The sequence below is a fragment of the Emys orbicularis genome, chromosome 3 (assembly GCF_028017835.1).
Source record: "Emys orbicularis isolate rEmyOrb1 chromosome 3, rEmyOrb1.hap1, whole genome shotgun sequence".
NCBI classification, from domain to species: domain Eukaryota; kingdom Metazoa; phylum Chordata; order Testudines; family Emydidae; genus Emys; species Emys orbicularis.
This window is the reverse complement of record NC_088685.1, coordinates 87,242,526-87,270,316: the sequence shown is the minus strand read 5'-3', so window position 1 is coordinate 87,270,316 and position 27,791 is coordinate 87,242,526. Positions and strand designations below refer to the sequence as shown.

The 27,791-nt window shown below is 40.0% G+C and overlaps 1 protein-coding gene across 1 annotated transcript in view; it reads left to right on the top strand.

Annotated features, from left to right (window-relative positions):
• SLC22A16 (solute carrier family 22 member 16) overlaps nt 1-27,791 on the top strand; it is a 56,834-nt gene that overhangs the window by 20,595 nt on the left and 8,448 nt on the right. The window contains exons 2-8 of the mRNA XM_065401416.1: nt 14,084-14,201; nt 14,295-14,560; nt 17,787-17,904; nt 20,060-20,609; nt 21,958-22,085; nt 22,486-22,595; nt 23,076-23,175. Of these exons, the coding sequence (XP_065257488.1) occupies nt 14,084-14,201; nt 14,295-14,560; nt 17,787-17,904; nt 20,060-20,609; nt 21,958-22,085; nt 22,486-22,595; nt 23,076-23,175 (1,390 nt within the window). The remainder of the gene's footprint in view (nt 1-14,083; nt 14,202-14,294; nt 14,561-17,786; nt 17,905-20,059; nt 20,610-21,957; nt 22,086-22,485; nt 22,596-23,075; nt 23,176-27,791) is intronic.

Here is a 27,791-nt window from a genome sequence, read left to right as displayed (position 1 = left end):
ATTAACTTCCCTGGTGTTACATTTCACTGGGACATTGTGTATCTTAAATCACCTTTAGACAGAGCACACTAGTCAGTAGGACAGGCTGCTATTGCTGCAGTAGAGATAAGAACATGATGTGTAAGGTTAGACACCTAGCACTTCACTTTGGCAATACAAAAAAAATCTTCATTAATATAGACTCGTATACAGGGCCCTTTTAAGGATTTCTGATTAGCTCTGACTAATTTTGGGCTTTCTCAGGTAGAAAATAAGTAGTCAGTAGTTCTGGAGCAGGGCTGTTTTGTTTGTGCCAGGATATTTCTCGATTAAATATATTTTAAAAATCGAATGTTAATTATTCCTAGTATTAAGCAAATGTTTATGTAAAACATTAATTTATTGGTTTAAGTTCAAATGCATATGGTCCTATTAGCTTAAAATTTCACCTCTCCTGTAGAAAGGGATAGAATTATTTTTATAGGAATTCAATGTTTTTCAGTGGAATTCACATTGCAGAGCAGGAAGCCCCCCATTAGGTGGAATTTTAAGACTCCAGGATTGCTCACAACTACTTGCATTAGTAATATTAAAAGGGAAAATGGCATGTCAGCGGCCTTACCTTTACAAAAGAAACAGGATTGGTCAATTCTTGTCATTCTAGCATGAGGGGCCAGTTTTAAAATCTATACTGTGTGTTCTTTTTAGAGTAGTATAAGCTTCTAACAGTATTTTTATGGGTTGGCAGTAGAAAGATTTGAAGATGGGTAAAAATAAAAAAAAATCACTGTGGATATAGATGCATTAATGAAGTAAGTTTCATGCTTTTTCACTAAAAGTGAATTCTCCACAATTCCATTGAGTTCTTCTGGGTGCATGGCATTAGATGGCAAATGCACTCTGCTTTTCTAAGAAATATTAAATAAATTAGATTAAATACTTTGTGGCAGTAACTAACTCTCATTTCTTTTTTCTAAGTTAATAAATCTTTAGCTAGTTTATTATAGCATTGGCTACAAGTGTCTCTGGTATGAGGTCTAAGATGCAGTTGACCTCGGGTAAGTGACTGGTCCTTTGTGACTGGGAGTAACCTGAATATTGTTGTGATTTTTGGTGTAAGGGACTACCACAAAGGCAAGTTTGCCTGGGTGGCAAGATAGATCAGAGTACCCAATGGGACTGTCTGTGACTCCATGGTTAGGCTGCTATAGTGTTAGAGGAGTTCACACTTGTTACTTGGTTGGTGAAATCTAAGTATAGAACTCACAACCAGTTTGTGGTTTGTGCCCTGCTTCTTGACAGTCTGCCCTGAGTTTGGCACTCACGCTCTTAAGCTTCTCCAGACAGCTTGACAGTGCTCATAAATTCTGTGGGTTTAATTCTGTTCTCAGGTTTTACATTGGTGTGACGCAATTGACTTAAATTGAGTTATCCAAGATGTACATTAGTGTTCTGAGTGCAGAACTGAGGTGTTTCTCTTCATGATGGCTGTGGACTAATGACCAAATTTTAATGTGGGATGAGCACGTAGGGCTCATATTGACCTCAATGGAAGCTGTATATGTGGATCAATGGACAGAATTTGGATCACAACTCTTCTTCTCCACCTGGAGAATGGAGTTAATAAATTGTTAAAAAAAACCCCACCTAAATAAGTGCTCTGCTCTTAGATTAATGCAATTCTGTGCACAGATTGTCACTGTCTTTTCTCTCACTGGGCCCCAGAATGTCATTTTAGGACTTTCCTGATCACCACAGGTTATAATAGTCAGGCTACATCTGCGCTGGAGGAGCTAGCATGTTTAAATTGGTTGTCAAACAAAGCAGCACTCTTCCGCTGCAAACCAGCACTGAAAATGATCGTTCCACTGATGGAGTGAACCAAGTTCACCTAGACATGTAGCACAGTTGGCAATTGTTTTAAAGTCTGAGGAGGGAAGGAAGTCTGCCATTTATGACACTCAATGTCAAACAAAGGAGTGTCTACTGTAGGCTTGAGGGTACTCCCAAATCTATATTTCTGTAGCATAACCAATATACTGCTGCTAAGTCTCTCATTCAAACTCTTTTCATCACCAAAAAAAGAAACTTAGAAAGTTTAGTATTTACAGTTTTTTGGTTTATAGTTGGAAGAATGTTGTACATTTTTCACTTCCTTAAAAAAGGGGGGTAACAACAGTCACTGGAAACAGGTTATTACAAGAGTAGTAAAGATTTATTTTACTCTTTCTCCCTTTGAAGCTACCCAGTCAAATGTTCACTGCACTGTGTTTTCTAAAAATGAGCAATTTACTAGTGGAGTGATTGGAAAGACAAGCAGGAAAAGTAATTTTAGTTCTCATAAAACTTGTGGAGTAGTATGAGCCTTTTTCTAATTACCGAGCAGCCTTGCAGCTCTCTGCCATGGAGCTGCAGAGATAAGGAGTGTGAGGTAATATCTTTTATTGCACCAGCATCTGTTAGCGAAAGAGACAAGCTTTCAAGCTACACAGAACTTGAAGAAGAGTTGTGTAGCTTTAAAACTTGTCTCTCTCACCAACAGAAGTTAGTCCAATAAAAGATATTGCCTAACCCACTTTGTCTCTATAATATCCCGGGACCAACATGGCTACAACAATGGAGCTGCAGAGATTTTTTTTTTTTTAATTTATTTATAGCCTTTTAGTGGCGAGCAGCAGATTTTTTTTTCAGAATTAAGCTATTTTTTTAAACTTTCACGAAATATGCCATATTATCATATCATTAGTATCTGACAATACGTTTTGTCTAAGTCATACGTATTTGCTGTAGCTCCCTTGACTTCAGTGAAAGTACACAGAGTTACAGCAGCTGAGGCTCTGGCCCCTTACCTTGACATCTATTATGTTAATTTTCTTTCCAGATACTGAAATTACAAGGTTGAGAGTGGCTTTTGTTGCAAATGTAGACATAAAACACAGGTACATGAGAGACTCTAAAAAGGTTACAATAAATCAAAAGTCCCTTTTACTCTAAATGGAAGAAGGATGTTTTGAGAGAAATTTAACAGAAATATTTATAGAAAAGGTAGACCAAGGATATTTTCATGCAGTATCTTGATCAAGCATTTATGTGGACATTTTATGCTCATTTCACTTTGGGCATTCATTAAAAATCTACATTTTGGAATATAACATAAGCAGTCTGACCCAGCCTTTTACATTTGACACAATAAGACTGACAGAACCTACTTCCCAAATAATTGTCCCCCATTGCAAATCATTGAGGTAGAAAAAAATAACATGCAAACACCTCATGAAAGGATTCAACGTGGCTAAAAATATGTCTCAATATATGCAATTGAAGTTAATTACTTCCTACTTTTTCCCTCCTTAATTGTAGTTAATGTACATTTTAAAACTGAAGGTCATTAATAAACATAAATTAAAATATACAAAATTCCTACAATAAGGTTAGACATCTAGATTTAAAACAAGAGCTAGGTTAAAGTTGGTTTTTCTGACATATCTATTTTTCATAGCAATTACAATGAGTCGCGCTCTCGCGCTCTCTCTCTCTCTCCCTCTCTCTCTGTGTATAAGTAGTATACTGTTATATTCCAGGACAAAAAAAAGTTTTATAGTTTAAAAAAAATGTTTTGGAAATTTATGGTTAAGTTCATCTGTGGCTATTATTTCAAATTATTTTTTTATTTTTTGAAAGTTAATAATTGAAACAGTATGCCTAATATAATGTGTATGTATGTTTGACTAATTAATCTATCCTGTCTTTTGTATATAAATCACTTAGCCAAAAAATGCCATTTGTTCTGAGGTCAATGTAATATCCAGGAAGAAGATCAGTTATGGCAGACTTTGGCTAGAGTAGCCTTGCTTTGGTTTGTGAAAATCATATTTTTAATGCTACGGTAATGTCATTTTCAATTTGTAATACATATGAGAGTATACACAGAGTACACTTATAAAGTTTGTGGACAACACCAAGCTGGGAGGGGTTGCAAGCGCTTTGGAAGATAGGATTCAAAATGATCTTGACATACTGGAGAAATGGTCTGAATTAAATAGGATTAAATTCAATAAGGGCAAATGCAAAAGTACTACATTTAGGAAGGAATAATCAACTGCACAAATGCAAAATGGGAAATGACTGTATAGGAAGAAATAATGAAGAAAAGCTTTTGGGGGTAATAGTGGATCACAATCTAAATATGACTCAACAATGTAATACTGTTGCAAAAAACCCCAAACATCATTCTGGGTTATATTAGCAGGAGTGTTGTAAGCAAGACACAAGAAGTAATTATTCTTGTTTAGTTTGGAAAAGAGAAGACTGAGAGGGGACATGATAGCAGTTTTCAGGTATCTAAAAGGGTGTCATAAGGAGGAGGGAGAAAACTTGTTCACCTTAGCCTCTAAGGATAGAACAAGAAGTAATGGGCTTAAACTGCAGCAAGGGAGGTCTAGGTTGGACATTAGGAAAAAGTTCCTAACTGTCAGGGTGGTTAAACACTGGAATAAATTGCCTAGGGAGGTTGTGGAATCTCCATCTTTGGAGATATTTAAGTGTAGGTTAGATAAATGTCTATCAGGGATGGTCTAGACAGTATTTGATCCTGCCATGCGGGCAGGGGACTGGACTCGATGAGCTCTCAAGGTCCCTTCCAGTCCTTGAATCTATGAATCTGTGAATTCCACTCATCACTTATAAAGCCTCAACTGGAGTACTGTGTCCAGTTCTGGGCATCACACTTTGAGAAAGATGTGGACAAATTGAAGAAAGTCCAGAGGAGAGCAACGAAAATTATTAGAGGTCTAGAAAACATGACTTGTGAGGAAAGATTGAAAAACTTGGGCTTGTTTAGTTTAGAGAAGAGAAGACTGAGATAACAGTCTTCAAGTACATAAAGGTTGCTATAGAGAAGAGGGTGATACATTGTTGAGGACAGGACAAGAAGTAATGGACTTAAATTGCAGCAAGGGAGATATAGGTTAGACATTTCCTAACTATAAGGGTAGTTAAGCACTTGAACAAATTACCTAGGGAGGTTTTTAAGAACAGGTTAGACAAACACCTGTTAGAGGTGGTCTAGATAATACTTAATCCTGCCTCAGTGCAAGGGACTGGATTCAATGACCTGTCGAGGTCCCTTCCAGTCCTCCATTTTGATGCTTCTATGATTGTGAACAACAAACTCTCTTATGAGAAATTAACATTGTACCTTAGGAAGAGAGTGGCAGAATTATAGAATTAAGTCAATCATTCACAAATCATAGCAGACACAGCACTGACTTTTACCTATGCCTAGGATTCAGCCTTTTTCTGGAGAGTCTGCAAAGTGCATGAAAAATGAGTCATGCAAACATTTAAAAACAGTAAACTAGATGCAGAGCATTATGATAATAGAATCATAGAATCATGATTTGGACTACTTCTACATCCTGGCTATCTGAAAACTTATTTCTACCTTGAGTTAGATGTTAAAGATCAAATTCTTCTTCAAGTGCTTGTCCACATATATATTCCATTGTTGGTGCCTGTGTACCCAATACATTCAAGACAGATTCTTTTGGCAGCAGTGCCCATTGGGGTGGTGCTATATCCTGAGTGCCCTTGTGCTTCCAACTGAGGGCATAAAGGGTGGGACAATTCCAGTTGCCCCTCAGTTCCTGCTCACCATCCATTGCTATAAGTTGGAGCTTGAAATTATTGTCACTTTCAGATTTGTTTAAACAGATAGTTGGATATTTAGTCTACACCTAGGAAATAGGGGTGTGATTCCCAGCTCGTGTACACATACTCGTGCTGACTCAATGAGAGCTATTACTTTAAATAGTAGCATAGTCATGGTAAGATGGGCAGCGGTGGCATGGCTTAGCCATGCTGAATGCAAACTCTCCTGAACCCCATGGCTTTGTATTCGGCCATTCTAGGCTGAATCGTAGGAAGTCTGTGAACAAATAACAGACTTCATACAGCAAATTCTACTTCTGTTTACCCAATTAGGTCTTAAAGTAAACATGGACATGCCAATACAGATCCCCCAACAGAAAATAGAATTCACTGGGGGTATTCTGGACTATGCAGCACTGATGGTTTATCTACCTCCAGAAAGATTCCAAATCATACTCGACTTATACACCCATCTCCAGGCTCACCCCTGAACATCAGTAAGAACATGTCTCAGACTTCAGAGCCATAGGCATCTCGCATCTTCATGACTCAGCATGCCAGATCTCACCTGTGCTGCATGCGAAAAGGGTGGTTGAAGTCTTTACATCAGCCATGCAAACATCATCTGGGTATGCTGGTTCACATTCCATCTGTTGTCATTAAAGTGGTGGATGGACCTAAAAAAAGTCTACTGTAGAAAGTTTGACCCAAGGCATTCCCTCTGGCATTGGCCACTGTCAGAAGACAGATACTGGGCTAGATGAACCTTTGGTCTGACCCCAGTATGTCCGTTCTTAGGTTCTTATGATATGCACAAATCCTTTTATATCAAAAGGAGTTTCCCAAACATTTCAATCCAAGCACACCAGTTTAGATAAAACAATAAAACAAGTTTATTAACTACAGAAAGATAGATTTTAAGTGATTACAAGTAATGAGGCATAAATGTCAGAATTGGTTAAAAGAAAAGTAAACACAACTAATACCTAACTTAACAAGCTAAGTGAATTCAAAGCAAAAGTCTCTCTCACCACATGTTCTAGCACAGTGGTCACCAACCGGTTGATTGCGATCGACTGGTCGATCCTAGAGGATCTCCCCATCATTCACGATCTCCGGCAGTGCAGTGTGGCTGTCGCTAAGGCAGACTCTCTGCCCACCCCAACCCCACACCACTCCTGGAAGTGGCCAGTGCAGCCCCATGGCCGGGGGGCGGGGCAGGGGTCTCCCTCCACGCGCTGCTCCTGCCTGCAAGCACCGCCCCCACAGCTCCCATTGGCCGGGAGTGCTGCGGGGGCGGTGCTTGCAGAGAGGGGGCAGCACAGCGCCACGTGCCCCCAGACTCCTCCAGGGGCTGCAGCGGTGTGTTGGCCCCTTCCAGGAGCAGTGTGGGGCCGGGGTAGGCAGGGAGCCTGCCTTAGCCTCGCTATACTGCCGACTGGGCGCCACTGGAGGTAAGTGCTTCCCGGCAGGAGGCCGCACCCCAAGCCCCACCCTGAGCCCCCTCCCAGAGCCAGCACCCTGTACCCCCTCCTGCACCCCAACACACTGCCCCAGCCTGACCCCCTCCCAGAGCCAGCACCCTGTACCGCCTCCTGCACCCCAACACTCTGCCCCAGCGTAACCCCCTCCCAGAGCCAGCATCCCGTACCCCATCCTGCACCCCAGCCCCCTGCCTCAGCCCTGATCCCCTCCCAGAGCCAGCACCCCATACTCCCTCTTGCACCCCAAGTCCCAGCCCTGATGCCCCTTCCAGAGCCAGCATCCTGTACCCTCTCCTGCACTCCAACACTCTGCCCCAGCCTGGAGCCCCCTCCTGCACACACACTCCCTCCTAGAGCTTACATTCCTCACCCCCTCCTGCACTCCAACCCCCTGCCCCAGGCTTAGACCAGGCCCCCTCCCACACTGCGAACCCCTCGGCCCCAGCCCAGAGCCCGAACCCCAAACCTCTGCCCCAGCCCGGTGAAAGTGAGTGAGAGTGTGGGTGAGTGAGCGACAGAGAGAGGGGGGATGGAGTGGGTGGAGCTTTGGGGAAGGGGCGGGGCCTCGAGGAAGGGGTGGGGTAGATCCTCGGTTGCCCTTAGATTCAAAAAGTGATCTTGGGCATAAAAAGATTGGAGACCACTGTTCTAGCATGTTCTTACTGGCTGAATTCCTTTCTGCCGGGATCTCTCCCCAGTCCAATGATGCTTCCTTTTTCCTTCAAGTGCTGTGCACAGAGATGAAGGGAGAGATATCTTGGGGCATCCGTTCCCCATTCTTATACCTTTTCCTCTTCTTTGAGAATCATCTCCAGCTGGGGTTCAGGAGACAGAAAGTATGTGGGGATGGGAACCTCTAGCTGTTTCTTTGCCAACATGTAAATTTCTCACTCACACCTTTTTCTTGCCAAAGACTGGCCACTTAAACAGATAATAGTCCATTTGATTTTGTTGACACCTGGCTGAGGTGTCAGTTTGCCTTTTGTCTCTGAGGAAATGGTTTGTGGCTGCTTCCCCAGATATGGACTATGTCTTAGTAACATCATACTGTAGTATCTTATAACTTTACATACAATGTTGCCCCACACATTTTACCAGGACAGTAAATATCAGGACATCATGAGTTTTCAGATGATACCTTAAAAGGCCTACTTTGTACAAAATTTATCATAGTCTTGAAAAAGGGGTGAACACAGGGATACACTGTCACACCCACGTGCCCAGATCATCCCAGCAATAACGCATCTCTGCCCTAACTATTCCTTTGAGAGTGTTATGTAATCTCTTTCTGAACATTTCCAGTGATGGCACTTCAATGACCTTTTTTGAAAGACTGTTCCAATGTCAACTTGCTCTGTTAAAAAATGTTTTATTATATCTGATCTTGATGTCCCCTTCTTTACTTTGAGGCCATTAACTTCTTGTAATACGTCCTTGGGCAACCTTGAATAAATCTTCCCTTGCTATCATTTCTGTGTATGGTGCTATTAAATTTCCCCCTCTTCTTATTTCTTTAAACTGTATAAATTACAGTTCCTTAACCTTTCCACATTCTTCTTTTTATCCTGTAAAACAGTTAAAAAGCAATAAAAAATTTACTTGAAATATAAATTTGTGTCATTTTTCATTCCCTCAATCTTTCGAGAGTTTAAATTAGAACTGGATACAACTGGTTCTTGTAAGTGGAAAGGGAGTTTTTACAATGTATTATCCAAGCCACTTCAGTTTTAATAAAAACAACTCTATCATATCCTTTTTATAATTATTATTATTATTATTGTCATCTATTTGCAGAACCCAAATGTGAAGTCTGCTTAGTCAGGATAGTGGATGGATCAGGAGATTGGTAAAGTTGGGATCCAGAGACTTCCAGATTTGGGTAGTTGGTCTATATTTACCCCCAGATTGGTAACAACCAAAATTTTTGCCATCTAATGGTTGTTGAGAGAAGTGGCTCTCAACTTTTCCAGACTACTGTACCCCTTTCAGGAGTCTGACTTGTCTTGCATACCCCTAAGTTTCACCTCACTTAAAAACTATTTGCTTACAAAATCAGACATAGAAATACAAGTGTTACAGCACATTATTATTGAAAAATTGCTTACTTTCTCATTTTTACCATATTATAAATTGATTGGCATATAAATATTTTACTTATATTTCAATGTATAGTATATAGAGCAATATAAAGTCATTATCTGTATGAAATTTTAGTTTGTACTGACTTCACTAGTTCTTTTTATGTAGCCTGTTGTAAAACTAGGCAAATATCTAGAAGAGTTACCCCCTGGAAGATCTCTGCATACCGAGGAGTACACTTATCCCTGGTTGAGAACCACTGGTTTAGAGGCCTTTAGAGTAAGAATTGGTGGCCCTCAGTGTATTTCCTGATGCACAAGTGCCCAGAATACAAAATAGTACTAACATTTTTACAACCTTTTTGGCAGTCTTAGCAAAAAGGTCAAATTAAATGTAGACCATAAGGAAATATATGTAATGTAGATAAGTTATGTCTTCATGGCAAAAAAAGATGTTTTTACATCAAGATAACTATCTCAGTGTAAAATCCTAGAGGAGACGCGGCACTCCAGTTTTTAATGTCAAGCTGGTCAAGGTCAACCCCAGGAAGAGGAAACAGGGTTGATTTCAACTAGCTATATTGAGGTGAAAACTACTTGTGTCTTGTCCCCACTAAAATTTTACTTTGAGATAGTTATAATGTAAAAATAAACTTTTATTGCAGTGAAGACAAAGAGGCATTGATGGCTGCAATACAATGTTATGAAGTTAACACTACAGATATACAATTTAAGGGCCCAGTTCTGTGAAATGCTAAGTACTTGCTGTGAAGCATTAAGGCCCATCATGTTCAGTGAGAGTTGGGGAAGCTCAGCAACTTGCAGGATTACTTCCTAAAAAGGTGTTGTTGGGTATTCAGTGACTACTGCCAGGTTCCCTCCTCTGGGCCTTGCAAGGTGTCCACTGTCATGTGCAGGATGGTGGTGGGATCCTCACTAAGTACGGCATCCAGTACAACATAAAAGCAGCAGGTCTGGGGGGCAGCTCCAGATTTTATGTTGGCCTCCCTTATTTTTTGAGAGGGCTGCCAGTGTTCCTTCCCCTTCACCTGGCTTTGCTGCTTATCTGGGTCATGCTCGATGACTTGCTGCATGCCCTCTGCAATGTCCAAATATACATCTTTATTACTGTGATTATTTCTCATCTGAGCTTGCACTGCTCCTTCTCCCCTAGGGTGACCAGGGTGAATGAACAGAACAGGTAATCATCCATCCCCTGTCGCCCATTCCCAGCTTCTGGCAAATAGAGGCTACGGACACCATCCCTGCCCATCTTGGCTAATAGCCATTGATGGACCTATCCTCCATGAACTTATCTAGTTCTTTTTTGAACCCTGTTATAGTCTTGGCCTTCACAACATCCTCTGGCAAGGATTTCCACAACTTGACTGTGCGTTGTGTGAAAAAATACTTCCTTTTGTTTGTTTTAAACCTGCTGCCTATTAATTTAATTTGGTGACCCCTAGTTCTTGTGTTATGAGAAGGAGTAAATAATATTTTTTATTTACTTTCTCCACATCAGTCATGATTTTATAGACCTCTATCATATCCCCCCTTAGTCATCTCTTTTCCAAGCTGAAAAGTCTCAGTCTTATTAATCTCTCCTCATACGGAAGGTGTTCCATACTCCCTAATCATTTTTGTTGCCAGTTTCTGTACCTTTTCCAATTCCAATATATCTTTTTTGAGATGGGGCAACCATATCTGCATGCAGTATTCAAGATGTAGGCATACCATGGATTTATATAGAGGCAATATTATATTGTCTGTCTTATTATATAGCCCTTTCTTAATGATTCCCAACATTCTGTTTGCTTTTTTGACTGCCGCTGCACATTGAGTGGATGTTTTCATAGAACTATCCACAGTGATGCTAAGATCTTTTTTTGAGAGGTAACAGCTAATTTAGACCCCATCACTTTATATGTATAGTTGGGATTATGTTTTCCAATGTGCATTACTTTGCATGTATGAACATTGAATGTCATCTGCCATTTTGTTGCCCAGTCACCCAGTTTTGTGAGATCCTTTTGTAGCTCTTCACAGTCTGCTTTGGACTTAACTATCTTGAGTAATTTTGTATCATCTGCAAATTTTGCCACCTCACTGTTTACCCCTTTTTTCCAGATCATTTATGAACATGTTGAATAGGACTGGTCCCAGCACAGACTGCTGGGGACACCACTATTTACCTTTCTCAATTCTGAAAACTGACCATTTATTCCTACCCTTTGTTTCCTATCTTTTAACCAGTTACTGATCCATGAGAGGACCTTCCCTCTTATTCCATGGTAGCTTACTTTGTTTAAGAGCCTTTGGTGAGGAGCCTTGTCAAAGGCTTTCTGAAAATCTAAGTACACTATGTCCACTGGATCCCCCTTGTCCACATGCTTGTTGACCACCCTGAAAGAATTCTAGTAGATTGGTGAGCCATGATTTCTCTTTACAAAACCATGTTGATTCTTCCCCAACAAATTATATTCATCTATGTGTCTGACAATTTTGTTCTTTACTATAGTTTCAACCAGTTTGCCTGGTACTGAAGTCAGGCTTACTGGCCTATAATTGCTGGGATCACCTCTAGAGCCCTTTTTAAAAATTGCCATCACATTAGCTATCCTCCAGTCATTTGGTACAGACGTTGATTTAAATGATAGGTTACAAACTACAGTTAGTAGTTCTGCAATTTCACATTTGAGTTACTTCAGAACTCTTGGGTGAATACCATCTGGTCCTGGTGACTTATTACTGTTTAGTTTATCAATTTGTTCCCAAACCTCCTCTAATGACACCTCAATCTGCAACAGTTCCTCAGATTTGTCACCTAAAAAGAGTGGCTCAGGTTTGGGAATCTCCCTCACATCCTCAGCCATGAAGACCGATGAAAAGAATTCATTTAGTTTCTCTGCAATGGTCTTATCATCCATGAGTGCTCCTTTAGCATCTCGATTGTCCTGTGGCCCCACTGATTGTTTAGCAGGCTTCCTGCTTCTGATGTACTTAAAAACATTTTTTTTGCTATTACTTTTTGAGTCTTTGTCTAGCTCTTCTTCAAATTCCTTTTTGGCCCTCCTAATTATGTTTTTACACTTCATTTGCCAGTATTTATGCTTATTTCTATTTTCCTCACTCATATTTAACTTCCACTTTTTAAAGGATGCCTTTGTGTCTCTTGTTGTTTAGCCACGGTGGCACTTTTTTGGTTCTCTTACTATGTTTTTTAATTTGGGTTATAAATTTAAGTTGAACCTCTATTGTGGTGTCTTTAAAAAGTTTCCATGCAGCTTGCAGGGATTTCACTTTTAGCACTGTACTTTTTAATATCTGTTTAACTACCTTCCTCATTTTTGTGTAGTCCCCCTTTCTGAAATTAAATGCTACAGTGTTGGGCTGCTGTGGTGTTTTCCCCACCACAGGGAGGTTAAATTTAATTATATTATGGTCACTATTACCAAGCGGTCCAGCTATATTCACCTCTGGGACCAGATCCTGTGCTCCACTTAGGACTAAATCAAGAATTGCCTCTCCTCTTGTGGGTTCCAGGACTAGCTGCTCTAAGAAGCAGTCATTTAAGTTATCAAGAAACTTTATCTCTGTCCTGAGGTGATGTGTACCCAGTCAATATGGGGATAGTTGAAATCCCCCATTATTATTGAGTTTTTTATTTTTATAGCCTCTCTAATCTCCCTGAGCATTTCACAGTCACTATCACCATCCTGGTCAGGTGGTCGGCAATGTTCTCTCTAATTTTTTCCATCCATGTGTGGAATAAATTTTGTTATATGCACCGAGGTATTTGCCTATGTGCGCCACCTGTAGAAACAAAAAAACCTAGATATAATATATATTTTTAAAAAGTTACCATAGGGATAATTACTCCAGCCAGGACAGGTTGGCATTTTAGAACTTACTACTCAGAGAATTACATTTAAGTGGAAGAGAAATAAAGATTATGAAATGCATAGACCAGTCAAAACACTAAAATAACACTTTGAAAGAATAAAATTACAGAGAATATATATGCATTGCAGGAAATACCAAGAACAACAATAATACAAGTATGTGTTGGGAGGGGAGTGTGAAAGAGACTGTGTGTGTGTGAGAGAGAGAGAGACTGTGTGTGTGTGTGTGTGTGTGTGTGTGTGAAAGAGACAGACTGTGTGTGTGTGTGTGTGTGTGTGTGTGTGTGACTTTTGTAGTTAATAAATTTGTTTTTGCTTTATCTAAACCGGTGCGTGAAAATTATAACTCAGGGGTAGGAAGTTGTTGCATATTCCTCTCCACATTGACGGAGGGAGCAAATTTTATGATCTTATGCTGTACTGTTCCCTGTGCAGTGCAAGACGGTATAATTTTGGGTTTATACTCCAGAGGGGGTGTGTGCCTGAGGAGCTGGGAGGTGCCCTAGCTGAAGCCTTCCCATGCAGGGGCTGGTCAAAGAGCCTGCCTGCATGTAACTGCAGTTGGGTGTGTCCCTACCTGTATGTATACTGATGAAAGTGCAGGCTGAGCCTGGAGGGCTTGTCAGCTTGTCACAGCAGTACAGTGTAAGAGAGAGCCCAGGCTGATGGATCAGGGGAGGGTCAGTGGTACCCCACTTCCAGGTGGCACCCGGAGGGAACCCATCACAAAAGTGTACTCTGATATTTCTTGGGAACTGAGAACATTACTTGTGTGGCACTCTGCTGGTGTTTGGTCTCTTGCAAGGTTTAATTAATTTAGAAGAACCACTACAGAACAAACCACTAGATAGCTAATTATGACTCCTTTTACAAATTTTAAAAAAATTACTAGATTGATATTAGCAACTAAATAATTTTGGTGGTCCTTTTCTTTTGTGTATGGAAATCTCTCAGGTATTTTTCCCTATAAACTTTTTTTTTCTCATTACAGATTCCAAGCATGTGTATATTTTGCATCTGTCTTTCAAGCTATCTCATGTGGCATTCATTACTTGGCTTCCGTATTCATGGCTGTTACGCCTAAATTTGTATGCAGTGTCCCTGGAAATGTGACTAGTATACTGTTCAACAATTCCTCTAGTTCAAGAATAGAGGATATTTGGACACTGTGGACATCAACAAAAAATTACATTGTGGTCCAGCTGGAAAACGGAGAAATTTGGGAACTTGATCAGTGCAGCAGGTCCAAGCGGGAGGGCAGTTTGTATCTTGCATATGAATATTCTGGCAACAAGTCTGTTTTTTCTTGTTCTGACGGATATATCTATGATCACACAAAATGGAAGAGCACCATTGTTACAGAATGGGATTTGGTCTGTCACCGGGAATGGCTTGCAAAATTAACTCAGCCCACATTCATGCTTGGAGTCCTGCTTGGAGCAGTGATTTTTGGTGATATGGCTGACAGGTACAGTGCCATCCTCTTAATACTGTAGTTTAAGAGTGCAATAACTCTGTATGTGCCTAAATGCTTTGCTCTTCTATTAGATACTAATTTAAAAGAAGTTTAATCTAATTGCTGTTTTATTAACAAATGTGTTCTTCAACAGAGCTTATATTTATCTTTCTCTGATACAGCTGATTTGTGTTTTTCTATCAGAAAACTTCAAAAACTGTTGATAGAATTTTTTTTTTAAATGTCATGCTTTATATCAAATGTAGGCCCTGATCCTGCAAGCTACCCCATATGTGTGGTACCTTGTACCTAAGCAGAGCTTTCTGCAGGATCAGGGTCATAGTGAGTTTCCCTGGTAATAGTTCCCCCTTTCCCTCTACCCATTCTCCTCATCTTATTTATAATAAAAAAGAGAAATGTTTATGATGGATATGATGAATAGTTAAAGCTATGCTGTAAGGTTAAAAATAATATATTTAAAAAAAAAAAACAAATTTCCTGACCTCTGTCATTACTACTACTTTATGGGACTGATGCAAAGACTTTGGGATTTGAATTTGGTCCTGTATTACTAAAACTAAAAATCTACTGTATTTTTCACCATTACTGTTTACCTTTTTTTTTTTTTTTTTGCATTTCAGTCTGTATGAAGGAAGGAAATAGACCAATCAGTTTCCCTTTAGTTTGCCATCAGTTTCACTTCCTCCAGCAGTAGTATAATGCTGAAATATTTCAGTTGTCAACACATTATGTAAATGCATAAAGAGGAGCTTATTTTTTCAGTTGGATTTTATAAAAGTATGGAATTGGTTCTCTTAATCTAAGGTTTTGTAAAACTTTCTTTAATACAAAACCTGAATTCAGAGCCTAAATTGAACTGACAGTGTCTCTTTAAATCAGTTATAATATTTTCAGTTAATATGCAGACACAGATACTGACATTATAGTCACATAATTCTCAGTTAGAATACCTCGAGCTCTAGACATCCATTTAAGAGAATAAACATATTGTATTTTATGGAGTTACAACAAAAAGTTTTACATCTGAAAGTTATTACTATCTGACAGCTTTTGACTGGTAGGAAATAAGTTGGTAGTTTCAGTCCAGTTTTCAGTCAACAGATGTTCCCAGCAGAAGAATGACCACAGCAGAACTAATTAGCATCTCTGCTGAGAATCTTGGCAGAGATTAAGGATTGAATGGGCATGAAGACAACTACCTCCTCCATTCTCCCAAGGCCTGGTCTTCACTACATAGTTAAGTGGACATAAGGCAGCTTACATTGACCTAATTATGTCAGTGTACACACTACAGCCTTGCTCCCACCAATGCACATGCCCTACTACACGGACATCATAACGCCAGCTCCATGAGAGGCATAGGGCTTAGGCTGGTGTAGTTAGGGAAACGCAGTGTCTGTGCAGACACTGCAATACTTACATTGGCTGTTGGCTGTCTTGTCAATTTCAGGGCTCCATGCTGGAGCCGTGAAATTGACAAAAAAGCCGGGCAGTTAAAGCCCAGCTGCCCCCGTTTCCCCGCTCACAGCCAAGCTGTGCTCGCCTGGCTCCCCCACTCCAGCTGGGAGCGGGGACCCCGCCCCTCTTCAGTCGGTGGAAGTGATCCTGGTGAGGACGCACACCACCGACAGAAGGAGGGACATGAACCACCGCAGTAATTACTGTGGTGGAGGCTCTAAATTGACCTAACATTGGTCGACTTAAGTCTGTCGTGTAGACTTACCCTAGGTCAGGGTTGAAGCACACTGGCAGGGCATTGTAGGGAAATTTGCAGTGCAGCTGTCTGGGCTATATCTGTTCTGTAAGACGTCACGTTCCAGTATTATTTTAATGTGGTACCAAATTCATGTACAAAAACCCAAAACTGACCCCAAACCCAACTCTCCAAAAGCTGCTGCTGCTGCTGAAGATAGAAATAATACATCTCTACATCAGAGAATAAAAATGAAACAGGGCCTGTTCCTTATCTAGTCGACACCTGAAACATACTCTTTATTATGAACATTGTTAAACAAAATAGGACAGAGGTAATCCATAAATAGATTTTATTTCTGTTAGTTTGTTTTCTCTTCATTTGAATTTATTGGTGTTGACTTCTTCTGGTTATTTGTTTATATATAGCATGTTCTGGTAGATCAAAATGTTTTCTACCTGAGATGATATGGAAACCGGACAAACAAATTTAGGATTCCTTTTATGTTAAAGACCTTTGTTTCAGGATGAGGAATGACACATAATTTAAGACCTGGCTTGTAATATTTATAATAAGCTAAAATTTCACATAATTTTATTTCCCTGCTAATGTACTTATTGTATATGTGACATTTAACATAGGTGGGCATTCCTGGTAGTGAGTTTGTGTGTGCACTTATGAAATCAGAGAATTCTGGGGAAGTATCTGATTACCATTTATTAGATATTTTATCTTCATGTAATTTGGAGGAATTAAGGTAAAAAACCTTTAATTGGAACCCACGTTATATTTTGAGATGGCAAGAGATAGCATGAGTTATTGCATGCTAACCTGTGCTGGAACATGTTCAGTAGCTGTTACTTAAAATAAAAAGTCCAAGAAAGAGAGAGAGAGAGAGAGAGAGAGAGAGAGAGAGAGAGAGAGAGAGAGAGAGAATGGAGTGACTCTGTGGAAAATGGCAGATTACAGATGCGGAAGTTAAACGTAAAGCTCAATATGAACATACATAGTGCCCTTTTCTCTGGAGACCTTCCTTCCAGTCAGGGAAAGTTGGGTGGGGCTCCCTTTCATCAGTACTACTTTTAAATTGGACACAGTGATAGGTACAGAAAAAATAAAAGTTTTCCCCTCACCTAGAGAACAATATATCAGAGCTAAGATCAAACCTTGGGCTACTGTGGTAGTGCAGTGCCCTAAATACAGCACTAGTGATTCTTTTCATATTTACTATAATTCTTATTGATAAGATTTCCAAAGTTTCAGTTGCTTTTTAGTACAATATTTTTATCACATGTCACCCCATTGTTCACTCTGTGTGTTTGTTCTATCCTTCCCTCACCTTGTGTCTGTCTTATGTATCTTCATTATAAGCTCTTTGGGGCAGGGATCCTCTACAGCTCTGTGTCTGTGTTTGTACCGTGCCTAGCACAATGGGGCCGTGTTTTTGGTTGGCCCTCAGGCACTCTCATAATAAACATGGTTAATAATAAGAAATAATTATGATGTTTTTATTGTTCTGTGCAGAGTGGGAAGACGGTATATAATGTGGTTCACAAGCACTGGTCAGTTTTTATTTGGCATTGCAGTGGCATTCACATTTGACTACTACAGCTTTGTGATCATACGTTTTCTCCTTGCTATGGTAAGTCTAGATGCTCATCCTAATTCTTTTTAAATGCAGTTTCCTAATGTTCCTCAGGAAAGCCCTCCATAATTTCTCCCTATTCCTTCCCTTCTCCAGTTTTTAAAAGCCCCATGTGTTGCCACAACACTCTCTTTAGCAAAGGAGTGAGAATCTGAACACTGCTTCTTCTTCACCCTTCAGTGCCCTTTCTCTTTGTTTTAACCGAAAGGGTGCATATGAAGCAATATTTGGTGCTTCCTTCATCAAGGGCTGACGATGCTTCTTTTAGCACAGTCTCAACCCCAGCTAGACTCGTAGTTAGGTGAGAGACAAAGTTTGAGTAGCAAACTCTGGTTCCTGCATTGCAGCTTGCATTGCATTGTTATTTATGGTGTATTACTAGAAATAGACTTTATTTTTGTTAAAATATAGTCATGGTTTTACCCCAGCTATGTTCATTGATAGGGGATAGTTGCCCTTTTTTCTGATGTGCATCTTTTCTGTCTTTTAAACTACATCTAAAACGCCGAATATATGTGTAAACAGATAGGCTTGGTAAACATCCTAAAAACTTCTACTATACTTGTGTGTATGTCAGCATATTTAATTTTTTAGCAACCAATTTCAAATTGCTACCCTATATTCAAAGGTATACGTTTTGTGGGCTTTGCTTTTAGAATGCTTTGACTATTGAGAAAGATGGTGTGAGAAAAATGAAATAAGTGGGTTTAAAATAGTTTAGAAGTCAGAAAAATTCACCCAAGTATAAAGCATCAAAGATTATTCTCTTTACCTGTTGCTGGCAAAGCATAAACCAAGAGGGGTCCTTGACTCTGGAATTCACTTCCCTCCTTCGCCTGCCAGAGGTTAGATTTATTCGCTGCCAGGAATGCTGCAAAGCCTATCTTTCCTCGCAGGCCTTAAGAGCCTGCTCCAGTGCACAGTGATCAGTGCATAATTTGTTCCTGAGTGTGCCATGACTAGCCCCAGCACCTCCAGGCTTGGCAGTTCAGAGCCCTGTTGCCTCTGTGCTTGCCACATCAGTTATGAATGTAAAAAGCTGCTTGAGCCCCAGCACCTCTTTCACTACAATTTAAGCACTGCCAGTGATGTCAACAGGAGTCTCTCTAGTGATTTCACTGGGCATTGAATGAGGTTTGAGGGAGGTTGAGGGGGTTTATGAATGGAAGTGCTAGAGATTAAGACTCTGATTGAACAAGCAGACCCTGCATGGGCACAGAGCCCCACTGAAGTCAGTGAAGCTCTGCAGAGGCCTAAGTATCTGACCACAGGGATCCACTTCCAGGACTGGGGCTTAAAAACCCTAATCTTACACCATTGAAATCAATGGGGGCATTCCAATTACCTTCACTGCGTGCAGGATCAGATCTTAAAGAATGATTTAGATGGTTAAGTATAATGCATATATATTTTTCACTTTTGTATGGGAATTTATTAATTGGAGATTTTATAACTGGAGATTTGATTAATCAAAATATTATATGGGAAGCATCTTTAGATTTTCTAATTGTGTGTTTTTAAATGTTTTCAGATGCCTAAAACACTAGATATGTGCCAGAGAAATAGAAATCAGTACATTCTCTAAATAAATACTTTAATGCAAAACATTAGTATGGTTAGAAAACTTATGGGAGCCTATGAAAGTGTAAGGAAGATTCTCTTTCAACTATGACTTAACAGGATAGTATACCACTGGGTGGAAAATCATTATTTTGAAATATGCAGTTCTGTAGTATGCAGGTTATTATGCTTAAAACTATGCTTAAAACTAAGGCCAAGATTTTCAGAATGGCTATTGGTTTTGGGTGCTTCAATTTTTCTAGTGTCCAAATTGTTTCACCTTCAAGGGGCCTGATTTTTAAAGGCTTTTTAAAAAGGTATTCCCCACAAACAGAGGTATCCAAAGTCACTAGCCATTTCTGAAAATCGCAACCTGATATTTTACAGGTCTGAAATCAGTTTTACCTAAAGTTGATTGTTTTTTTCAAGATTACTGTTGCTCTCTCTGAGTGCATCATACGCCAATACAGGGCAAGTTAGGCGGCTCTTAAGACATCCAACATAAACAAACATGGAAGTATTGGCCATCTGTTTTTGGTGTTGTCACACAAAGGGAATAGACATAAGCTTTTCTCTGTTTTTTCCCCCTCAGGTTTCAAGTGGCTATCTGGTTGTGGTTTTTGTTTATGTGACAGAATATGTTGGCATTAAAGCTCGAACATGGGCGTCCATGCATGTCCATGCTTTTTTTGCTGTGGGAATCATGGTTGTGGCACTGGTAGGATTTTTGGTGCGGACCTGGTGGATCTATCAGATATTTCTTTCTGTAACAACTCTCCCCTTTGTCTTGTGCTGCTGGATGCTCCCAGAGACACCTTTCTGGCTACTGTCAGAGGGAAGATACGAAGAAGCACAAAAAATAGTTAATGTAATGGCGAGATGGAATAAAGTAAGCACTCCTTGTAAAATTTCTGAACTGTGTTCAGTTCAACAAGATGATCTAGTCAGATGCAGAACGGGTGATAATGACACTTCTACAGTGAAGAAGCACAGCATCTTAGATCTGTTTTATAATTGGCACATTGCAAGAAGGACCATTACAGTCTGGCTGATTTGGTTCACTGGGAGTTTAGGATACTATGTATTCTCCCTGAGTTCCGTCAATCTAGGAGGCAATGAATATTTAAATCTATTTCTCATAGGTAAATATCTATTTATTTTATTCTGCTTATGACAGAACTAGAACTTATAATTTATAAATGTCTAAAGATCTAACAGTCAATTTCCTGACCCCCAATTACCTGTACCATCACCAACCCCATTTAAAATTGCATATTTAATTCTTGTCAACTTGAAATATAGTTATTTTACAAAAGCAAGCTTAGAGTATGTTAAGGTACTATATTATCCTTGACTTCTGCTGCCAATTTTTGTGCTTGTAAAACCACATTTTCCTATTTTTAAAATTGTTTCTCTCTGCCCGGTTCTGTGAAAGAACCACACAAACAGGGAAAATTGACTAACAGTACAGGGGAAACTATTAAATTGATGAAATACTATCCAAGTAAACACTGAGAAAAATAGAGATTTTCTTCACTAATTTTTTTTTAATAATATTAGATTATACTGGTAACACTATTAAACTCATAATTTTTAAGTTTGTTAGAAGTGTGTTTTTTAAATCTAAGGGGCAATGTTTCTTTAATGTAGTCTTTAATTTAATGTGGTTGCAAATTTTCTCTTGACACGATAAAATTGGTCAGCACATATAGGGCCTGATCTAAAGTCTATTTAAGGTCATTGGAAAGATTCCCATTGAGTTTGGTGGCCTTTGGATCAGGCTCCAGTCCTGTAAAGGACTTAAGCATATGCTAGCTTTAAACATATGAGTAATCCCAATAAAGTCAATGTGACTATTCATGTGCTCATAAGCACTTTGAAGGATTGGAATACTAGTGAATTAATTTTAAGTTGCCATGTATTATTACATGTTAGTAACTTGATGGTTGTGTTGAGAATAGGATGCTAATGTTGCTAAAATAACTAAGTTGTTATGATACAGTACCGTAAATAAATCAGTGTGTTAGCAAATTTCAAAACTATTTTCTTTGTCTTCTGTGACCCACCTCGCAGGGTCCAAGAGCCCGGGCTCCAGCCTGAGGCTGAACATCTACACTGGAGTTAAACAGCCCCTTAGCCCAAGCCCAAGTCAGCCTGTGGGTTTTTAATTGCAGTGTAGACATATCCGTACAGGCCTATCTCCACATCATAAGGGCAGCTGCAGCTGCCTTGTGCCTCTTTGCCTGGTGCATTTCTTATTCCCCACCACCACATTTATGCCAGTATAAGCCCTCCACTGACATTTTTGCCACCAGTGGGTTTATCCCAAAATGTTGGTGAAATACATCTTTCACCTAATGCCTATATCTTTTAAAACCAGTTTAATCATTAGACTAAATAAATGCTCATAAAAAGCAAATCAGAATTATTTTTAAGGGTATTTGCAGTCCTATTTTCATGGTGTAAAACCAGATACATTCATAATGACAGGTGCCGTGGAGCTTCCTGCGTATGTCGTTGCTTGCATTGGGATGGACAAACTGGGAAGGAGAAACACATTGACTCCATTTCTTATATCAAGTGCAGTGATCTGTGCTTTGATTATGCTGATCCCTCAGGTTAGTCACTTACCATTTAAAATGTACCTATATTGTGGGGAATCTGAGATATGTTAATGCAACATCTCTTTCTAAGGCCTGAGATTAATTAAATGTAGTTTAGAAATGAAGCTGGAGTTCTTTATAATAGATTTTCCATATTTCTGTTAAAGGTTCCAAACTAGCATTTCTAGCTCTTAATTAAACAAAGGGTTGGAAATAAGCTGGTTAGTAAACAAAACCACACACAGCCATTATTTATTGGTGGAAATAATCAGGAAAGTATATGGAATAAGTATTGCTCTCTGTTTACAGAAAGATCACAGTTTGCGGTCTAAATGTTTCAAAATAAATGAATGGCATTGAATTTGGCATGGTGAAGTTTTCTGGGGCTTTATATATTTGTACTCTCTTTTTATAGGATTTCAGTATATTATCTGTCTTAGCAAATATGGCTGGAAAGTTTGCAATTGGCGTTGCATTTGGCCTCATTTACCTTTACACAGCAGAACTGTATCCAACAGTTATACGGTAAGAACTTTAAAATAATTTGCCATATGTTTTTCATTATTTTCTATTTCTTCCTTTCATTTGTTATGCTTTTGGGGCCAAATCCTGCACCCACTGAAGTCAATGGCAGTGTTCCAAGTGACTTTGCTAGTGTAGGATCAGTCTCTTTTTTCTTATAGAATTCTCTGGTTTTGGCTCTGCAGTAAATGCATTTATTTTCTGTTCCCCTCTACATAGACTGGTCCCACTGAGGTACAGGAAAAATGCTCAGTATTCTTAGCATTCAGTTCCCTCTTTCTGAATGTTCATGGTCATTAAGAATATGATTTATACTGAATGCTCAATATACTTTTTATTCTATTTATAGAAGCAACCAAGTTCACTATAAGATAAATTTAGATTAGCATAACTATATTTTTATAAGCATCTGTGCATTTCTAATTAATTGCTATATCTGATGTCACTCTCATTGGGCCTTGTTTCTTCTTGTCTTACCTCCAGGTCACTTGCTGTAGGAAGTGGGAGCATGATGTGTCGTGTAGGGAGCATAGTTGCTCCTTTTTGTGTTTACCTGACTAGTGTTTGGATCTTCATGCCACAGGTATGTGTTTATTTTGATAGTCAAAAAAATTGTTATCCATTTTACTGAGATTTAAAGTTGAAGTGCAGATATGTTCAAAAGGAAAGGGGGGAGGGATAGCTCAATGGTTTTGAGCACTGGCCTACTAAACCCAGGGTTGTGAGTTCAATCCTTGAGGGGGCCTCTGGGGCAAAATCAGTACTTGGTCCTGCTAGTGAAGGCAGGGGACTGGACTCAATGACCTTTCAGGGTCCCTTCCAGTTCTATGAGATAGGAATATCTCCATATATTATTAGATTATATTATTATTAAATATTCTCATTGTTAATTTAAATTCTCTGATTTTTAGCTATATATTTTTAAGAATACGAATCTGAACTCAGGAGTGAGCCTCTGAGGCACTGAAATCTTCTGAACAGTTGATATTACAGGCACTTTAAAGAAGACAGACATATCTTGTATGCATTGAATACTGGTATAAAATTGTAACTATCTTTTGTATGAAGATGTACTGTATCATTTATGTAATTTGGAGTAAGTGTCTCATTCCTAAATTGAAAGTGTTTGTATTTAGTCAAGATCTTGATTGAGCAACCGTCTTTTCTCGTTGCCATCAAGCTCCTTTTGAAGAAGCAGAATAGCCTAACACAGATGATGGGGGAGGGAGCAAACATTAAATCCAGCTGATGATGACAAGATCCTCCATCTCTGTCAGTCAAGTGAAGCATAGATGCCATGTTAGATCACATGAAATGAACTGGAGCCCTCTCTATGGAGAACAAGCCTAGCAAATCTAAGCTTTCATGGACCACCAGCCTAACTATGATCAAAACATCCTGCTGATATGGAGTGCTAAAAAGAATAAGGACAGAAGCAGCCGAATAGTGGGGCAGTGAGATGTTGAGGAGGTGGCATAGATGGGATAGTCAGAGCATAACCAGGTGAGAAATAACTCAAGAAGTGACTACAGAAGAAAATGATGCTCTCGTGATGCTCATTAGGACTCTGACAATCAACAAACCTTGGAATCAAGAGACATCATCTTTTTGTAGGTGGCTGCAACCTCATTCCACCATGTAATCCAACAGTCATCTGTAACTTTAACTGTCCCATGAAGATGAGATAGGGCAGTTTCTTTGTAGAAGAAATTGGGCACTTTCTTAGCATTACGTGGATTTTGGAGTTCATTTTGTCCAAAATATTTTTAACAGTATACTTATATTCAGTGCATACAAGTTATCCCCTATTCTCTTTATGAAATCTATTATGTGTGCTGCTCAGAAATTCTACAATTGCTCAGTCTTGCTTTTTCAGAAGGGGTAAGTTTAGGTTCATATACATAAATGGTTAGAAATCTTATATTGAGGAGTTAAACTGATAATGAGCTTATTTTACCCATTTTACTTTTAAAAAAAATTACTTTTACTTCTTTGAAAAAACTTTACAACTCACTTTTAATATCACAGCTTGTATGTGAATTACAGATGTAAAGAAGGTGAAAGCGTATTGGCCTGAATTTTCAACCCAACCTCTCTTCCTGTGTTTCTGTTTTTGCGCACACACAGTTGGGTTTTCCTACAAAGGTAGAGTAGTGTCCATTTGATTTTAAAAATATAAAATCTACATTTGTGAATGCTAGAGACTGGTTTGAGATACTGTCTGAAAACTTGGCCCATTATGTAAGTAACCTATGTCCAGTATTTTAGGAATCATTTGTGATGGTGGGGAAGCAGAATAGGAATGAATAAATAAATAAAGTTCTTAGCAAGCACTCTTATCACACCAAAGAAATGAACCTAGGAAATACATGAAAAACAAGATCTGAAGAGCACGTAATCGTAGGAGAAAAAGTCTCCTTTGTCTCTTCTTCTTCCCTTCAGAGTTTTGCTTTTCACTAGCAGTGATAAGGTTTATCTGTTCAGAACTCCTGCAGTTAAAACACAGCTGGGGGAAAGTTTAAACATTTGAGAACACTGTAAGTGGCACTGCAAATATTTCAAATATGGACAACTCTCAGTACAATAAAAACACTCACATACAGTGCGAAACTTTGTTACAATAGTGACTGTAAATGTATGTTTTCATAACAAACTTCTACCATCAGGCATTTGTAAGTTCACTAAAAACTTTGCCTTGGGCTGAAGGCATGAGGTCTCAGCTAACACACATTTTTGGGTAAAATTTGAACAAAATAGATGGATTTTTTGAAATAGATTGACATAGGTTATGTTGATACAGTATATTGTTTATGCCACACATCTTATATTCCGTTAAGTTTTTATTGCTACTCATTTTCATCATAACTCATTTTTGGCTCTGTCTCCCAAGAGTAATGCAGACCATCCCAAAGAATGCCAATAAATCTTGAAATACCCACAGTTGTCTAGAGAATTTGTGGTTTTAAAGTTTAAATTAAGGCCCCAGTTCAGTAAATCACTTGAGCTTGTGCTCTAGTGCCATGAACATCAAAAGAACTTAGTTAGCAAAAGTGTTTATGCCCATAACTAATAGATTTTATTCCATATTTATCGAAAAATTTAAGGCATATAATATGTATGAGACACATCACAGATCCCTGTGTTATACGAATAAAAACAATATACAAAAAGGTTTAAGACATTTATTATGAATAAGCAAAAGGCCAGATTGTGCACTAACACCCCGCCCCCACCCATGCAATCTCACTGGTTTAAAACAGCACCACATGTAGCCCCCTCACCCCCCCAATGATTTTGAACAAATAACAATGACTTAAATAATAAGCAGTTCTACAGCTTGCCATTTATATGACATTTTAAATGTCAATTCATTCATCCAATATCATCCAATTTATTCTTTTTTATCCTTTCTAGGAAATACCTCAAAAATACTTTATAGAGAGAGGTAGAGGAAGAGAATGAGAATGCTTTACAGCTCTGGGTACAGTAGCTCTCATATCAGTAGGGGAAACTGACACATGAGGATGGAATAGAGTAAATAGCTGATAGTAAAGAGGAAGTGATTATGCTTGTAGAGTAGTTACAGTTAGGAGGGGAATAGATACATGCAGGGGCAGATTAGTGTATGGACCCATGGGGCCCATGTCCAGGGGCCCCAGCCAATTGGGGGGCCTCAGCAGGATCGCCGGAACTCCGCCTCACCCCCTGCTCCTCCTCTCTGCCCCTGGGGCCCTGCCGCCCTGTTCCTCCTCGTCCTTTTCCTCCTGAGGCCCCGCCCCCTGGCTAGGCCAGACGCAGGAGTTGTAGGATGAGCATGTTCTGCCCTGCCAAGCTTCCCCCCCCCCCAGCCCCTCCCTTCCACGTGGAGCCACCCCCCAGCCCCTCTCTTTCCCCCCTCCCTCCTGCGCAGAGCTGCCCCCACGCCCCCAGCCCCTCCCTTCCACGTGGAGCCACCCCCCAGCCCTCTCTTTTTCCCCCCTCCCTCCTGCGCAGAGCTGCCCCCACGCCCCCAGCCCCTCCCTTCCACGTGGAGCCACCCCCCAGCCCTCTCTTTTCCCCCCTCCATCCTGCGCAGAGCTGCTCCCACACCCCCAGCCCCTCTCCCTCCTGCGCGGAGCTGCCCCCCCAGTCCCTCTCCTTCCTCCCTCCCTCCCTCCTGTGTGGAGCTGTCCCCCTCCCAGCCCCTCTTCTTCCCCCCATGTTACACATGGGTATAGTAAAACACACAGAGGTTAAGTGAATTGCCTACAGTCAAGCACAAAGTGAATCAAGTATCACTGCTAGTTAGAAAACGCAAAAGTCCTGCCTGCCAGTCTCCAACTCTTACTAATAGACAATACTGTTTTAATAGAAAACCTCATGTCTCAGCTATTACAATATTTGGCACTTAGGCAGAGTTCTCTGGCATAATGCTGTATTATGTGTGCAGACAGCTACAGCTGTCCACACTCACTCACCTGAAACTCAGGTTCCAAAACTACTGTCACAAATATCAGCAGGGTTATTAATTCAAAACCAAACAATTTATTGTCAACAAGGAGTTGGGGTGCCCGAGAGCAGCCCCCAGCCCGTGTCCCTGCCCCCCAGGGCGTGCCATCCAGGACACGTGGAGGGTCCAGGGCTCCCCACAGCAGCCCAGGCTCCCTGGGTGGCTTTTACCATGGCTCGACTTCTGGCCAGGCCAGGAGGCAAGGCCATGGGGGGAAGGGGAGAAGCAGGGGGCGGGGCCCCATGGTGGGATGTCGGGGGGGCCCAATGTTCCTTGTGCCCAGGGCCCCAATAAATCTTAATCTGCCTCTGGATAGATGTGCTTAATGGGAGGGGAGGGGAGGGTGAGTATGATTCAGAATGAATTGGAGACTAACTGGAACAGTACGGTGGGATTTCCAAAAGCATTCAGCACTGGCCTACTCCTGTTCCCACTGAAATGACGGGAGCCTGATTTGCATTTATACTAAGACTCTTTTGCACCACAGTGGTATTGTAAAGATGCTTTAAAGTGGGAGTATGTTTCATTTACACACACTTTCAGCCCTTTGCACTGTGTAAAGAAGCCTTCGTGTAGATGAGAATCAGGACCTAGAAATTTTACCATTGACATCAGTGTGACCAGGAAAAGGCCAAACCTGAGCGCTTTTGGAAATTCCATCTAAGAGTTTAAAGGCAAGATCTAAACAGAGGCAGTGTGTGGAGATTTCC